General features: G+C 45.9%; 2 protein-coding genes across 4 annotated transcripts; both read right to left on the minus strand.

Annotated features, from left to right (window-relative positions):
- Positions 1-27: 27 nt before the first annotated feature.
- LOC6607631 (shootin-1) lies at positions 28-16,512 on the minus strand. Of its 3 annotated transcripts, XM_032721759.1 has the most exons (8): positions 16,427-16,512; positions 6,101-6,306; positions 5,849-6,035; positions 5,464-5,782; positions 5,175-5,287; positions 4,918-5,113; positions 4,049-4,409; positions 28-567 (listed from the first exon to the last, which is right to left on the minus strand). In XM_032721759.1, the coding sequence occupies exons 2-8, from the start codon at positions 6,285-6,287 to the stop codon at positions 383-385; spliced, it is 1,548 nt and encodes a 515-aa protein (XP_032577650.1). In that variant the 5' UTR covers positions 6,288-6,306; positions 16,427-16,512; the 3' UTR covers positions 28-382. The 3 variants fall into 3 exon arrangements, with proteins under 3 accessions (XP_032577650.1, XP_032577653.1, XP_032577651.1); XM_032721762.1 differs by lacking the exon at positions 4,049-4,409 and having other exon boundaries at positions 450-567; XM_032721760.1 differs by lacking the exons at positions 28-567; positions 4,049-4,409 and adding an exon at positions 4,762-4,825.
- Positions 6,606-16,516, minus strand: LOC6607632 (eukaryotic translation initiation factor 4G). Its single transcript, XM_002032364.2, has 6 exons — positions 16,427-16,516; positions 13,471-15,245; positions 13,199-13,336; positions 12,258-13,145; positions 10,968-12,091; positions 6,606-10,851 (listed from the first exon to the last, which is right to left on the minus strand). Exons 2-6 carry the CDS (start codon positions 15,224-15,226, stop codon positions 8,563-8,565), a joined length of 6,195 nt encoding a protein of 2,064 aa, XP_002032400.1. The 5' UTR covers positions 15,227-15,245; positions 16,427-16,516; the 3' UTR covers positions 6,606-8,562.
- Positions 16,517-16,893: the final 377 nt, after the last annotated feature.

Raw genomic sequence — 16,893 nt, forward strand, 5'->3', positions numbered from 1 at the left:
ATTACATTTTAAAGATAAAAGAATTTCTTTTTTTTTTGTTAAAAAAGTTTATTAAATTTTTTGTTTGGGGTTGTTTTGATTAGTAAAACACGAAACCTGTCAAAATGAACACATAAACCAGGCCGGTTAAAAGTTGGTTATATAAATATAAATATTGTCAAGTAGATAATATATAAGATATCAGATTTGTATAGAGAAAATCCATCCTGGAGTTGGGGCTTAAGTTTAGTAAATTTTAAAATGGCTTCAGTTTCATCCTTGAAAAGGCACACAATAATACGGTTTGAAAATGCACGGAATGTTCGTTGTTCAGGGACAGCGGGGTCCTGAGATTTGAGACCAAGGTGGAAGAGAGTGGGCGAGAAAGGTGTCGGGAACAGGATCAAACATCAACTCCACGGGACGAGTGCAGGTCCACGCATATTTTAGAGTTGCGATTTTGCTTCTGACTTATCTCTAGTACTTGGAACATCTCCTTGAGAGCCTCGCTGGTGCCCGTCTTGCGGCGATTGCGTCTTCGCAGGGTCACTCCTCCCGACTTAAACTCACGCATCAAAGCGTCAAGACCTGAAACAAAAAAGGTGAAAGACAATGAGATCCGGGCTTTGTGGCAAAATTACAATAAGTCGCTACCAAAGCCGAACGAACATGCGGTTAGATGTTAGCATAGGATTTGACATAATAGTGTCCCGAGGAGCAGTCAATACTCACCTACGTAATCGAGTAAGCTTGGGACTTTAAAGGACTTTGGCTAGGTAGCAATTGGACATAAATCACGGACAGAGTCAAACGGGTTGATGCGAGCACCATGTCGGGCACTCAGCAACTGTCACCGCCAACAAATGAAGTTGGACCCTGATACAAGTCAATGGAAATATACGGTCTCCTACTCCTGCTCAAGATATGTGTGTGTGTGTGTTCAGTGGGGTTTTCAGCACGAGAGCTCAGGACTGGCAGGAGCAGGAGCAGGAAAAGTGGCGCAATAAAACACGGAAATATAAAACGCACAAATAATAATAATAAGCCATGCCCGGCCGCCCAGTAACAACAATGCGGCTTGCGGTTCTGGAACGGTGCTATGGCCATGGCCCTTCCTCGTAAAAATAATAAATTGCGTCCTCTCCGCCATCGTCATCATCGTCGTCGAATTTGATACGGTCCTAGCTTGACAGTTTTGGGCGGGGATGGAGGAAATGGGCCAGGAACCAACATAAAGCAAGGCAAGCGCAAAGTGTAGGAAAAATGCGAGAGCTTCGTTTAAAGCCAAAATTCAGACAGGTTTCCTTGGTGGCGTTCCAAGGAAGCCAGTCAAAAGCCTTTTGCTCCAGTTCGCCGGAATGTCGGCATGGCTCGGGAGAAACTTAAATCAAATTTAAGTTTTCAATGTATCGCATGAAACCGGAAATGGCACTCAGAGAGACGCGCAGAGAGCTTTAGTGTCGAGCAGGATATTGACAAATGTGTGCGCCCCCACTCCCAAAGACAATTCGTTTAAACCGTACTCTAGCGCACACACATAAGCCCGTAGATTCGGCAAAAAGGCAGGTCATGGAGGTCGGTCGCCAGTAGAAAGTGAAGCTGGTAGCAGGTATCCGGTGGCCATGGCAGCCACACCAGCAATGCCAGGCAGCAACTTGTTGTTATGTATACACACAACACAGCCCGGCTTGGACAATATCAGCATTTCCATTCACTTCGCTTCGCCTCGCCTCGCTTCGCTCCATCTCTTTCCGGTGTGGAACGCTTCATTTGTGTTTGCCTCCCCGCCGAGCAGGACGACGAGATTGACTTGACGAGTGCGGCCAGGACACGAGCAGCGGCTGATGCCTAGCCGTAAAGCTGATGTACGGCTGGTTGCCAGCTCAAACGCTTCACGTGCCTCAAGAGACGCGCGCGCGTTCACCGCTCCACTCCGCTCGCAAGGCGCTACGCCACTCAGTTGCAAACAGCCAAGTTTTCTATACATGTGGATATATATCGAAATATTTATATATAGGTATATTTACGTATAAACCGTCACATTCGTGGCTGCGTTTTTCTGGCGTCCAACAATAAGCGCGTTGATTGATTTCGATTTGAATGTGCGCTCGTTACGCATACGACTCGTAGTGCGCGCCAAAAAGTAGGCAACAGAAATGAAACCAGCTCCAAAACAAAACGGAAACGGAAGTGCTTAGTGACAGTGTGCAGTGTCAGTGAAAGTGTTGGAGTGAGCGAGTATGTGTGCCTGGCATGGCCCTGACATTGCTGTTTTGATCTGAGGTTTTAACCCCAAGTAAGTGACGAATTTTAATTTTACATGCATAAGATATATCGCCACATTGCAATAACCTGTAGCTGCACAGCTGCTGGATCAATATTTAATATATAGCACGTAGATACATATTTGCCAAAGGTGTATATAATGTAATCATGCATATCCTGCCTTGCTGCACACACGCACAAAAGGTTCAGCAACAATGTATGAACATGGGTATATTTACCATTAGATGCGGGTGTATGAGTTGATTTCATTTTCATTGAGCTTATCAGAAAGTCTGCCCTGCATGCGTATGATATCTCTATTCACAACATGATGATTTAAAGCGTGTTGTGTGTGTACATGTTTATCGTTTTATGTTTCTGCAACCCAAATAGATTCGTTTACACAATTGTTTCACCGTTAAAAAGACGTACATTAAACGGCAAAGATGGCCCACAAGTGCCATGGCAATGGCAACACACTTATATATATATAGTTATATTTCCTTAGCTTCGCATTGTCCTCCATATGTATTACAAAGTGAGAACAAATAGACCAGCAATCAGTAAGTTCAGCGAGTTTACAGCGAGGTAAAATTTAAAGCCTAATTAAGTTTCAACTAGCTTTTCATTGCGGGTAAACGCTGGACAAAATCGAGTATCGAAAATCCGAAAGTCAAATTGTGTACAATGATGTTATTACGGCCAGAGTGACATATAATTAAAGCTTTTGTCAAACTTTTATGTCATTTTTAAAATATATAACTTCAAGCATTGCATTAGAAGTGCTTTAACATTTGAGGAATAATTTTCTTTGATTTTTATCTGACATCACTATTCAAATATGTATTGATGATAACGATACATTCGTACAGCATTTAAATGGTAAAACGGAGCATCGTGCTCCCTGTGCTAATAATTCCAATTGATACCATGTCTAGGGCATCACTTTCCGCTGCCTCCCACATCCCTGACCCTATCCAAAAGCTACTTGCGAACTTAATTAAGAAGTTGCTGCTGCGGCAGTCGAGAGTGAATGGCACAAGTGGAGGAGGCGGAGGAAAGCCAGCCAGCCAGTGAAAGCCTGCATTGAGCCGTAAAAGAAGCCGACGTGTAGGTAAAATCAATTACAATCGCAGACGGGTTTGTGTGTTGCGTGAACGGAGGTTGGAGAAGAGGAGCGGGGACAGGGGCCCCACCGGATGGATGAGTGGCGTGGGCGTAACTGACAATTGACAGCAACAAGTTGGGAGCTTCAACCAGATCTCCAGGACACGGCGACAATGGCAGGCACTTGTCAACGCACGGCTGGTTAGGATTAGCCGCAGACACATGGCTGGTAACATGAGTGGGGTGGTAAAATGGAAAATCTCCTGCTGACAGCTTTTTCAGGCCAATTTCCCGAATTCACGCCGACAATGCAGGCAAACTAATCTGCTCAAATCGATTCAGGCCCATGAAGGACCTCGAACATGAAGTAAAGTCTGTTCAACTTGAGAATAGTTTTTCGTACTCACGGGTCCCGATGAGTTCTGGCACTCGAGCTCCTTTCGATTGTAAAAAGTTACTGGCCAGCAGCTCTAAAACTTTATTGAATTTCCATCCCCTATGAAAGGTCCCTTAAGTAGAAAACGAAGGAAGGCTGACCAATGACATTGTCGTAAAAGTGAGACCAAAAAGGCCGATAGAAAACGTGTTTGGGGGCCATTGACACTTTAGCGCACCCACTGAAATACACACAAACTCTATATTTCCTTTCAAAACTAGACAACTGGAAGGCAGTTTGATTCTGGATCGGATTACATACCTGTTGCAGCCTCGGCCTGTACCTGATGTTTCACATTCTCGATGATCTTGTCGCCGCTGCCCTTGCGCAAGCTATGTCCGGCAATATGGTCACTCAGGCTGCCACCGCCAGCTGCCACAAATCCCCCGGGCGGAAAAAGCTTTCCTGCCATTGGAGGAGGGGGCGGTGGTGGAGGAGGCGGCGGTGGCGGAGCGGCCAGCGACTTTTGCTCAGACTGATGGTAGTGCGCCAGTTGCTCCTCGGCACGATCAGCACGCTTGACTGCCTCGCGCAGCTGCTCCTCGAGTATCTCCAACTTAAGTTGTAATTTTTTTAGTTCATCGTTAGTAGTTTTGGCTATAGCCGCATCCATTAGATTTTGCTACAAATGCAAGAAACAAGAACAAGGGTAGAACGGGGCGGGCGAGCAGGAGCAGGAAGAGATTGGGTTGATTGGTGGTAGTGTAAGAAAATTAGTAGATCTATCAAAGCATATAGGGGGCAAGTTAGTGGATCGAAAGCCAGAGGATCGTGAGTGGGGGGAAAGCGGCGCACGGCAAGCGAGTTGCTTACGTGTCTCGGCTGGTTTTTTTTTGGTAGAGGAAAGAAGAAAGGTTTACCCGGCACCAAGAATGGGGAACAACAACACGCCCAGCTGGCCACATTCCATGCATTTTTCAGATCGTATTATATATGTGCATTGGGGAAATCGTCTCCACCAACTGATCTTTTTGTGATTCAGTTGCTCTTGAAGATATTCGAGAACGGCTTGAAAATGTCAAACACGCTGCGTGTTTGCTAATGGATTGACAGATGGACAGAATAGATAGATTGATAGATAGCCATAGATCAAGTGCAAAATCAAAGTGTAACCAGAACTTGAGACTAACCATTTCCACAATGCGCTCGTTGTGCTCCCTGGCCTGCTGCTGCACCTGGTCCTGGATCTGCTCGAACTCCACCTGCTCGTTCAGCACGCTGGACGACGTACTGGTCCTGGATCCTGGCTGGCCATCGGTCAGATCTCGAGTCTTCGCAGTGAGCTCATCATTGCGCTGCTTTAACTTGATAAGAGCGGCTTCCATTCTATAACGCCATCCATTTAGTTTACATTTCAGTATTGTTAGAAATATAATAATGAACCCACTTTTGGCTAGTTTCCACGCTCTCCTTCATGTTTTCGGTCAACAACTTGGCCACTTTGGTCAAGTTACTGTTTTCCGTACGCAGCGCTTCATTTTCCTCCTCCATCGCGTGTTGCTAGAACAAGAATGAGAAAAAATATAATTAAAACCTATAGTGGACCATTAAACTGAGTCCATTTATTCTTCCCATACAAGGAGGAAATAAATGTAAAATGTTTAAAATAATAACAATATATTAACAAACTCTAGAAGCGCGTTAAACAATTGTTATTGGCTACTCCCGCATCATACCTGCTCCAATAGCTCGGCCATCTTTTCGTTGGCCTCGTACAACTGCAGCTCCACCGAATTGGTGGAATTTTTGAGAGTCAAAAACTCATCGGCCAGACGCTCCACCAGACCGCTGGTAATGGGCACCCCTTCCGAATTGGCATCAACCAGACTGTCCAACTCCTGAGTTCCGATACTGTCAGCACTGTCTGCACTGCCCGACTGCAGGATCTTGAAGAGCTTTCGCTTAAGTTCAACGGAACCGAGCACCGAACGGGGAGCTATTGGAGGTGCCGGATTCTGCTGCTTCTCGCGAATATGCTCCAGCTCGCTGGTGAGACTACAAACGGAGATATATAAGTCAATAAGAAGCTTAGACCTTTTTTGAGACATTTATGAAACATACTTGTGAATTTGATCGACCTTCATTTTGTGCAGCTTGTCTAAAGCGTTTCGCTCGTTGAGAGCCTTGTTGAACTTGGAGCTCAGCTCCTTAATTTGGGTCTCGAAGTTGGTCTGCTGCTGCTGCAGGGATTCCAGTGCAGCGCACATCTTCTCGTGCTGAGCCTGCTGCTCTTCCTGTGTGGTTTTATCTGTAAAACGTTTAAAGATTAGCTTTTTGACTGTTTAGAATAATATTACGTAAACGTAAACTCACGGGTCTCGATTTCCAGCTTAAGAGCCTTGTTCTCCTCCCGGAGGGCAATGTTATCCTCCAGCAAGGTAAACATATCGTGCTCTGGGTCCTGCTCGTTGTAGTCCGGCTCCCTGACGCGACTCCTACTGCGTGTCTTGGCCTCCTGGGTGCGGAACTTGGCCACCGGAATGCGACCGCGTCGTTCCATAGTCCTGAAGATTTATTGCCTGGCGGAAGAGTAAATTATAGTTCTAATTAATAACTGGGTATAGGAAAATTAGTACAGCTTTGCTTACGTTTTGCCAGCGCACAAGCCTTAAAGCCAAATCCTTAACCTCTTATGCTAAGCAATGCAAATGGAACTTAATGCTGCCATCACCAAAAGATGAATGTTTTAGGTGTGTTGGATGCGATTTGAGGGTGGATGGGTGGTGTATGGGAATTGCTACGGATGAAAGTGTGTGTTGCATGCCGCGAATGTGACCAAGCGCTCCTGGGGATGGGCCCACATTGAAACGCCTTGGAGTTTTACTTTTCGATTTTATTATTTGCTGTTTACAGTTTCTTCTTGATTTCTGTTTAATCTTGCTTTAAACGCCCCTTTTCCTGTCTCTCTATTTTGCCCTGGGTGCCGCATGTGTGTGCTTCTGTCGGGTTTTGTATTCGACTCGCTCGGATTCTGCTGTTGCTTTGCTCAATCTTCTGCTTCGACTGCTAAAAATGCAGGACACCAGTTTGCCTTGGTTAAATTAATACCAGAAGTTGGCCGAAAGCATTTGGAATGCCTGCCGAAAGGCATACGAAACTAGTTAAAGTGCCACGCCCACTGCTCGATTTAAGCTTATAAATGGTTTAGCTTGGCTTTAGAAATATTTGCTTGTTAGTGCAGAAGCGATTCTATTCCTTTTGCTCGTTTTCTCCTTCTGTTTTTTGTCAATTCTTAACTATTTTAATTTAACTGTTTTTGCATTGGGTTTTCATGGTTTTTGTTTCTTTTGCTAATTCTTATGCGTACAATTTCCTTTGCTTTTGCCGTAAATCAATTTCATATTTTGTCACTTGTAGTGTAAAAATAAAAAAAACCTAAAGTTTATACACAAATTCTCGAGTCTAGTACAACTCTTTTTTTTTGCTACATTTGTTAGTTTCCTCGCTTTAAGTATTTTATATATAAATTTATGAGATTGATTTTCTTTTGTTTTTCAATTTAGTTGTATGTTTTTCGTTCAATTTTATAAAAATAACTAATTAAAGGCGGCTTAGAGCTCTTTGTTTTTGCTTTTTCTCTCGTTACCTTGTTGTGTTTGCTTCTATGCTTGATTATTTTTTTTATTTAATTTGGTTTAAATAGCTATATATTGGGTTTTATATTTTTTCGAAATTAATATTACTGTATTTTTTTTTCTTTTTACAGCTAATTTTAAGATTTATCTTTGGATAATCATGCTTTGTGTGCTATATACTTTACATGTCTTTACGAATTTTATAATTTACATTTTTTTTAGTATACGTACGTATAATTTTTTATAAATTAATATTGTTTTAATTTATTTATATATATTTGATTTAATATACTTGAAATTTCTGAGTCGATCAAGAAGCCTCAGAATAGAGATTGGAAATACAGATCATTTGGGAAAAGAGGAGAGTAAGTTTCGTATTTGTTTTGAGCCATTCGCATAGAAAGTAGATAAATCAATGTAGTTCGTTATAAAAAATCAAACAAAACGAAGTTCATAATGGTTTGTACTGAAAGGTAAAATAAACAAAATTCGGTTTAAAGTCTAGAAAAGTATGCTAAGCTACGCACCTAGTTCTATAAATGATGTCCGCATTAATTTAAATGTTTAACGAAATACTGTGGCATTACAAAAATGAATAGTCCATATGTAAATATACATAAATATATTTCTATACCCAGTTCACATTGGGTAAGGCATTGTCAGAATTTGAAAATATTTTTCGACATCGTAGATTCAGTTTTACATAGTTTTTCAATTTTTTTTTTATTTTTTTTTTTTTATTTTTTGATACGAGTAATGTGTAAATATGTTAATCTGAATTATGACCAAGTCATACAAAGGGAATAATCTTATAGTTCTGTAAGGAACGTGTTGTGATACAAATGAAATGGATAAGTTTTGGGTTCCCAAAGAAATCTGTGTATAAAAACAAAGAATTTTCATTTCGTCTGATCTATTCATGGTGCATAAGTGTTTGCAAATCTTAATTTTGCCAGATATATTCCTCGTATCTAACAAACGAATGTGTTAGAGAGACACCCCATGTGTTGTAAGATTGACATGTGAAATTTTAAAATGATCGTTTGCGTATTGTTTATGACTTCGACACCTACGACCGCGCCTAGTCTAAGGAATGGTTTCAAACGATGTTTCCGTGTGGATCAGTTTGTGGTTGGTTGTTTGCTTCGTTGTGGTTATTGGTTTCTCTGCAATCCGATGGGCTGGTTGGTGTTTTGTCATCTACATTTCCTCGATGAAACCCCGCAGTTTGTCAATGAATGGGCGACGGTATGCTCTCGAATGTGCCATCTCTAGCTTATACCACTTGTCGAACGACTCCTTGGGTATCACCTCGCTCTCGTACAGAACGCTGAACGTGTTGCAGATAGTTTCGCCGGCAGCCATGTCGTCCTCGTATTCGGTCATAAAGTGCTGCTGCAGAGAGTCCACAGCCTCGTCTATGCAAGCTATCTCCAGCGCCTCCTGGGCGTCGATACACAGTCGCAGTAGTGGAGTGCAACAGCTACGGAAGCTCTCGGTGTTCAGCTGCAGCGGTTTTGAGTTGCCGCCGCTCTTGTTGTTGTTGTGGGTATTTGTCATCACAGTCAGGGCGAAATCACAGCACAGAAATCTAGTGAGCTGCCTCACAAACTTGTCATTGATGGCCACGTTGGTGTTTATGTAGTCGATGGCCATGTCACATGACATGGCTAACAGGTGTCTAATCCGCTCTACGTGCTCCACCGGCGAACGTGGAGTTGTGGGCGCCTTAACTTTGGCATGTCCTTGATTTTGTCCGGGTCCGTTGTCCAGAAAGTAAAAACTGTGCGATTGTACAAACTCCCGATACTTGCGCACGTCGTTCCAGAAAAGCTGGCCTCGATCAAGCTTGTAGTCGTTGTGCCACAACTTACGGGCATAGGCGGCTCCGAATTCCTGAACAAAGTAACTAACAAAGGCGTACACAAACCGCTCGGCAAAGAAAAAGTCATCAAGCCAGCGACGCTGCCAAACATCTTTTAGGTCCAAATGGCCCGAGTGAATGATGGGCCCCAGGAACTCGAATACATAGCCCCAGCCGTTTGGTACATCCACCAGCAGATCAGGAAAATCGTCGCCAAACCGGGAGTACGCCTCTTCAAAAATCTTCTTCTCCACGGCATCCTTGTCCATTAGATAAGCAAAGATATTGCCGCAGGCCTGCCGGTGCTGACGCTTCACCGTAGACTTGTGCAAGTAGTCCGTCAGTAAATAGAGCAAAGCCTTCGACTGTTGCGAGCCGCTATGCGAACGCCATACACTCAGGACCTCCGGTTGCCATTCGCGCGTGTTGAGAGCCTCCTCAACTAGCTTTACAATGAGCCCCTGACATTGCTTGCCATCGAATGCGTCATTTACTTCCACATTGCTCTTGTTACCGCCAGCAGGTGCAATGGCAGTGCCCGCAGCTGTCGAAGGCTGCTGATACGGCAAGAATTTGTAGTTTTGGCCCGGCCGCTTCAACAAGGATGTAGGCGGAGGTGCACTTGACGTATTTACTTGCGTTGAACTGACCGGACGGTTGCCGACATTGCGCCACTGGTAGTGCGAAGAGTTGCCTAGCTTAGCAATTGAGTCGTCGGTGGCACTGCTGTTGCTAAATCGCAACTTGCTGGGATCTATGCTCAGGGTCTGATTTTCGTGATGCTGTTTGTTTGGCATCTTCTGCATGAAGTAGTTTCCGCCATCGTGACCGTGCTGATTATGATGCTTTTGGTGCTGGTGTTGAGTTGACTGCTGGTGCTGATTCATTCCCCCGCCACGACCTCCACCGGTACTGTGGGACTGATCCTTGGAGTCATCGTGCTGCTTCTGTCGACCGCGTCCGCCCTGCTGTCCTGACTGATGGGTGGCCGGCTGATCCCAGTTGCGTAGCCTTAAGTCGAGCACATCTTGCATCATAAACCGCACTCGACTGCTGATCTTAATGTGGACCTGTTGGCGATGCGACGTACCTCGGGAACGGTTTATAATGTCCTGGATGCGGCGGAATATCTTCTCAATGCGATCCCTCAGCTGGTAGTGCTCCGGCAGACTGGATTCCAACAAATGACCCACTGTGGTCAGTAGCTTGCACATATACTCCAGTTTCTCCTCACATCCGTGTTCGAGTAACGACTCCACGCAATTGAGAACTCGATCGTTGGTAAGCGACTGCAGCTTGAAGAGCTCGCCGATAAAACGAACAGTGCCCCAAGCACGTCGTCTGAATTGGTATTCCAGATCCTCCATTTCGGCGCGCAGCTCCGCTTTTTTAGCTGGGTCCGAGCACTGGTTGATGCGCTCCATTGTTGGCTGCAGCTTCTTAGACTTTGCGTTGGCATCATTTACATTTGATTCAAATTCATGCTGAATACGCGTGATCAACGAGCTGGTGAAAAGGGATTTGTTTTCGGCCTTGATCTCGTGGAAAAGTACCTTGCAGAAGCGGGCATATGTGGGTGCAAAGTTCGGTTCACTAATTGTCTTCTCGAAGATCAGCAGCATGACCTGAAAAAATGTATCGATACCGTGTTGTTAGTTTTCAAGAAATATATTTAAATCGTATATCAAAGTATTTAGTTTAATGCTTATATGTACATACATATGCATTTAAGCCAACTTACATTTGTCATTTTAGCCTCATTGTCCATCTTGATACTGGACATCTCCTTAAGGAGCACTTCAAAGTTATCCGGCGTCAGTTTGTTGAGAATTCCACGCACTTTTTTCAGCACTCCCTCGACATCGTCGTCTTCATCCTGACCACCGGCTATTGAAACGCGTCGCAGAGTACCTGGCTGCCACGCATTCGCGCACTCGGATAGCTTTATCTCCTCCTTAAGAGATAGCTGCACACGGATAATGTCCATGTGCCGCTGACTGGAGTTCGAAATTCCACCTCCTCCGCTACTTCCACTGCCCATACTACTGGAACCGCCCATTTGCTGATGTCCGTCGTGGTGCTTCTTGTTGGGTCCGTGACCACGACCACGCTTCCCGGGCACATAGTCCAATGATTCGTTGAAGCTCATATGCTGGTACTGCTGGATGTGCTGGCCATGGTGCTGCTGCGGTTGCTGCTGGCGCGATACGAACAGCTGTGAGATGCAGTCGCCCTTCTGGCAGGGCACCATAGGTGGCTTACGTGAGTCTCTTCGCTTGGCAAGCTCACGTAAAGTTTCAATGCTGTAGCGATAGTTTTTGGGAACCTGCGGAGCTGGACTCGGGCTGGGACTCTTCGACTTCATTTCTTGTTCGCGACTGGTTTTGGGGGAGCCCGGTTCTGAGCCAGTTGCTTTAGGTACCGGAGAGCTCATCTTGCTACTTGCGCCCTTCTCTCCAGAAATTTGTTCGACAACCTTGGGAGCACAATCCACATTATCTGCACTCCTGCTGCTTTGCGATGAGTCATCCTCCGCCGCTTTACTGATCGTCGAACTTGACCATGTGGAGCTGCATATGAAACCTGTGTCGTTGCGTGGATCCTCATGAAAATCACCGAACTTGATTTCGGCCTCGGCATTCTCCTCCGTTTTGGTCACTCCTCCAGAAATCACCGGAACTGGCTCATCTTCCTCGCAAACTGAGCTACTACTGTTAAGAAATTGAAGCTGTTGCGTCTCCGCGTGCGCAACGGATGTGTCGGGGCTGTCCTTTTGCAGGAACTTGGCCACAATCTCTTCGTTGGCTAAATGCTTCTCTGACTTCTCTCCGGTAATGTTCGACATGCTGTCGTCTTTGTTGTCAGCTGAAGAAAAAATGATTTCATTTGACTCTCATTATCGTTTTATAAGATCAGTTCTTAGGAAATTCCATTTCTATGAAAATGGAATTGCACAGAAAAGAAGATAAGACGCTCCTATGCTTTGTCGTAACTAATTTTAATTTTTGTAAATTAAGTAATTTGTACTTACATTCAGGATCGCTCTCCACCTTCGCGTCGATGCCATCCTCATTATTATTGTTGTTGTTTTTGCTTGTCAATTGCTCCTTGGGATTGAGCATAGTTTTTTTGTCTCTAAGAATAGAACTTACTTTAGGATTATTACTAGTTGCACTAAGCGTATCAGTCGTCGGTTGCGCCGTCGCCTTGTCATCGACAGCCGCCGTTCCTTGTTTGGTTGTGGGTGCTGTTGCCGTGGTTGTGGTCAGTGTGCTCATTGATGTTGTGGTCACTGTGGCAGCATTGTTGCTATTTGTGTTAATTTCTAGCGCGGCGTTGCCATTACCATTGCCCTTGCCATTGTTGTTCTGCCCTTGAGTGCTTGTAGTGCTTGTTATCGAGGATTTCTGTTTTTTCTTCTCCAGCTCCCTGGCCCGTTTTTGGGCCTGCCTTTGTTTCTTGGTAGTGGTTGTTATGTTCGCGGTGCCGGCAAGCAGGGTAACGGCAGCCGAGATTCGTGAAGCAGTCGGTGGTAATGCTGGAGTTGGTAGTTTTCCTGGAATCTGCTTTCCATGCTGCAGATTGTTAACAGGCTGCTGTTTAGGCTTACTGGATGCATGGGTCGGTGTCGAGGCTGTCGACGAGGAGGCTCCCGAACTGGTCGTAGTCGAGGTGGCGGCTTGAATACTCGACTTCCTGTTGGGTGATTCCGTTTTTGGCTTAACCGGCGCTGCTACAGCTGTGGTAGCTATCGACTTGGTTGTTGGCTTCTGCTGGGCGACACGCGAAGGTGGCGGGGTTGTCGAGGGGCCAGCTGGTGTTACCATCGACTGGCCTCTGGGCAGGATGGAGACGCCTGGGCAACCGCTGGCCGCTGCCTCAGCTACGTCATTCGCTATGGATGCTGGCGTAGCTGTACCTGTGAGCAAAGAATTTAGTCGACGTTAATGTATTAAACGCCACTTTACTCACTTTGTTTGTTGGCCAATTTGGGACGTTGCTTTTTGGCTTGCTCTTGGAAAAGCACTGGTTGCTGGCATGTATCGGTTGCATCGGGCAAGTCCGACTGTACTATCGGCAGGCTATTGTGGGTCTCCGTGACATTGTCCACTGCAAGAGGAATCATTAGACTTTGACACTTGAAGCCCGGCTAACTTCAATTCAACATCTCAACGATATTGAGATGCTTCCCTTTGTTTACAAATACAATTCTAAAGAAAATTTGGACGTTTTTATGAACTCACCGTCACTATACTGCCAGAAGCTTAGATGGTCTTCTGTGTTGCCCGAGTGGGCTAGTATGTCTTTTACAATTACGCTGATCTGATCCTTATCCGTTGTTTTGGGTGGAGGTGATGGGTGTACGTCCTGACCCACAGTGTCTTTGCAGTAAACCGCTTCTGGCACCTTCTCCAGGGAAACGGACTGCTTGAGGGAAGTCGTCGGCTTCACAGTCTGGACCTGCTGATCTACCATTGCACCAGACAATACCGATGACGCCGAGACAGAGTCCATCAGGGTGGGCGCCTGGTACAGGCACAAGGTACTATTGTCATCCAGAGCTGTGTCCAGATCTGTGTGCTGTGTTAGTGTCGAGTTTGAGTCCTTTTTTATAAAAACCGATCTTTTCCATCCATCCATCACATTCTCCATGGTGTCAGGATGGATGATGGGAATGGCGTATTTGCGCTTGCATACCTTATCGCTGTTGGCCCCCAGTTGCGGTGCTGTTGTTACTGAAGGAGTTGGGAGCGAGGTGGTTGAAAAACCACTGGCCACCGCGGGAACTCCAGTCACACTTGGGACACTAGGTAAGGTGGTGGCGCTGTTGCTCTGCAAATGCGGAGCAAATGTGTGCAGCCCGCCTGGTGGTTGGGGTGGCGGCGCCTGCATTCCAGCCGGAGCCAAAATAGGGGTCGTCATTCCAGCAGGCGGTCCCAATGCCAAACTGGGAATGCCAAAGTTGTGGGGCAGATGAAAACCAGCAGCTCCGTTCAGAGCACCGCTGCGCGAGTTCATCATGGGAGCCACACTTGTCGGAGCGGGACGTTGGGCATTTCCTGGGGCCATGGTATATGCGGTAAAGTAGTTGGTATGTTGGGCGGTGGGAGTAGACCTCTGCCCTCCGCGCATATTGCCGCGATGTGTATTGGCACCACTAACCACGTTGTTTCCAGCAGTGTTCTGAGCGTTCGGCGCAAGTTGGTAGTAAGCTAGTGTCGGCGTTTGACCAGCTCCCGGTGCACCGCCTGGACCTTGTTGTTGAGCAGTGGGAGGAAGCTGTTTCTGTTGTGGAGGAGGTGGCGCAGCCGCATAGAATGGAGCTCCAGCCGCTCCGTTAGTGGGAAATGTCACAGCTGGTTGCATGCCCATCAAAGGTCCGGTCTGATTAATTGGTATATAAGTGGCGGAAATGTAGGGTCCACCCGCATTTCCGCCGGCAGGTGCGATCAGGCCAGCTGATTGTTGAAAGTGGGGTGGTAGAGTTGGGTTGCTCAGGGCACGAGACATGTTCGCCCCAGGCGCCACGCCATTTGCTCCACCATGGTGACCACCAGTAAGGGGATGTCCCAATGTGTTGGAACTGGCGGCGGCGCTCAGTTGGAGGGTAGCGCCGCCGCCGTTGGCACTGTTGTTAACCGCCGCGGAATGGGCGGCGTAGGACGGCTGGGTATTGTAGTAGATGACCGGCTGGTGGTGCGCCTGAGCCTGGGCTTGCACCTGCTGCTGTTGCTGTTGGATGTGTTGCTGAAGATGGGCGGCGGCGGCTGCTTGTTGTTGGTGTTGCTGCTGTTGCAGTAAGTGCTGCTGCTGGTGGTGGTGCAGACCGCTGTGGTTCGGTACGAACACTGCGTGGGACTGCTGCTGCTCCTGCTGTTGCTGAAGGTGATGGTGGTGCGAGTGCGGCGCCTGGTGATGCTGGGCTTGATGGTTGTGGTTCTGCTGATGTGTCGACTGTGGCCTGGTTCCCTTCCCACCCCCTCCCTGTTGAGGGAACATAGGAGGACCTTCGGAGGATCTGCACACGCATACAATCGCACCGTCACACGCACAGGCACACACGGAGGGTTAAGAAAACCGCGGCCAGAGCAAAACAGATGTACAAATCGTAATGTTAGTAAGATGGAAATGAAAGTGAAAATGCAGTTGGCGATGTGAAAAATGCTTGGCGTATTAGGGTTTCAGGCAAAGCCGTGAATACATGCGAATGAGAGTTATAACAAACGTGTGCAAAAGCAACCAAAAATTATCATGCAAATTATGTGTTTAGATCTTATGACTAGGGGCTATTTTACGAATGCACTCCCTCTTTTACCCTTGTGTTTATTCGCAAGATTTCAATCAATTGAGCTCTTTAATTGGAATGTGGTGCATGATGTCACTCGCGGGGCGTGTATACATCCAAAATGCTTTCGAAGATAGCTCGACACCTTATCGCCGGTTTTATCAATGAACTAGTCACTTGCGCAGCCTAAATACTTGTACATAGGTGACACACGGTAAGAACAAGTGGCTCTATTAGTCAATACTGGCCTTAAAGCGGAACAAAACAAAGGCAGCCACAAAGAAGCAGCTGCCAGCGAGCGTAGGAGGTGAGCTATGGTCTGCTGTCGTCTGTATGGCTACAACCAGTTTGGCATTCCGTCAGCACTTCCATCGGCACAGTGGAGCCCGCCAGAACTAGATCACTTAAAACTGTTTACGATATGATTTTTTTAAGTAACCAAACGAAATTTCATTGTTGTTTTGCTAAGCAAGCGTTCAATGCTGATTGATAAGAATATGAAAACAAACATTGGCCAGTATTCACTGTGTTGTTCTCTTTGGAGCTCTCTGCTGGCCTAGAAAAACCAACTCCGCTGCAGTTTGCGGCCAAGCACCTCCAAGCCAGAAGAAAACCAGTTTTCTAGCAGACAAAGTACGTGCATGGCTCTTTTCACTCCATGGCGAGGAAAACGAAAACCTGGCTGGCAGATAGGCTCACTTGTTTCATGTTTGTTTGTAAACAAAACCAGTTGGTATGTGTGGGTGCTGCTCTAAATGGGATCGCGATCGCTGATTGGGAGTGCATTCGTACTGGAGGCAGTGTGTTATAGTAGGGTGCTTATTAAACTAATAAGAAAACTAGTAATGCAAATTGTGTAAAAGCAAGCAAAAACTCTAATGGGAGTGACTTGTAAGTCAGATTTCGAAACTTACCGCTTCCTGTGCGTCGATTGGTAGATGTGATGGTTCTCAGTTTATTCGATTTATCCTATTTCTAAGATCCTAAGGTAGACCTGCCTTTAAGCCTATCCGTCTTCCCTTGACACCTGGTCAAGCTCTACGCCTCCTGCTGCTGCTTATTTGTTCCTCCGTTCCTTTTTCCTATTTCCCGTGGAAACTCCTCGTCTTTGTGGTTGTTGGCTCTATCCGGAATACTACAATAGCTCAGATATTCCATGTATAAAAATACTCCAATTCACTATGATGCACATGTACATCTGCATTTGTGCAGACGGACGAGTGGCACGTACACGTACATGCGTACAAATATACAAAATAACGTACGGCTAGTGCTAAAATTTCACGGTAATTTGTTCTGTAAATAAAGGCGTCAGAGGAAGTTAAAACGTATGCTTAAATTTTGCAATTGCGAGGAATCAAAATTACAAAATGATGAATAT

Source organism: Drosophila sechellia, chromosome 3R (genome assembly GCF_004382195.2).
Source record: "Drosophila sechellia strain sech25 chromosome 3R, ASM438219v1, whole genome shotgun sequence".
Classification (NCBI taxonomy): Eukaryota; Metazoa; Arthropoda; class Insecta; order Diptera; family Drosophilidae; genus Drosophila; species Drosophila sechellia.

Excerpts from the sequence above, each read along its gene's own strand:
- LOC6607631 (XM_032721759.1), bottom strand. The coding sequence starts at position 6,287 with ATGGAACGACGCGGTCGCATTCCGGTGGCCAAGTTCCGCACCCAGGAG. Across the intron at positions 4,410-4,917 it reads ACGAGCGCATTGTGGAAATG|CAAAATCTAATGGATGCGGC; the intron begins GTTAGTCTCAAG and ends TTGCATTTGTAG. Across the intron at positions 568-4,048 it reads ACAGGCCGAGGCTGCAACAG|GTCTTGACGCTTTGATGCGT; the intron begins GTATGTAATCCG and ends TTTTTGTTTCAG.
- LOC6607632 (XM_002032364.2), bottom strand. The coding sequence starts at position 15,226 with ATGTTCCCTCAACAGGGAGGGGGTGGGAAGGGAACCAGGCCACAGTCG. Across the intron at positions 13,146-13,198 it reads CAAATTGGCCAACAAACAAA|GTACAGCTACGCCAGCATCC; the intron begins GTGAGTAAAGTG and ends CTTTGCTCACAG. Across the intron at positions 12,092-12,257 it reads GGTGGAGAGCGATCCTGAAT|CTGACAACAAAGACGACAGC; the intron begins GTAAGTACAAAT and ends TTTTTTCTTCAG.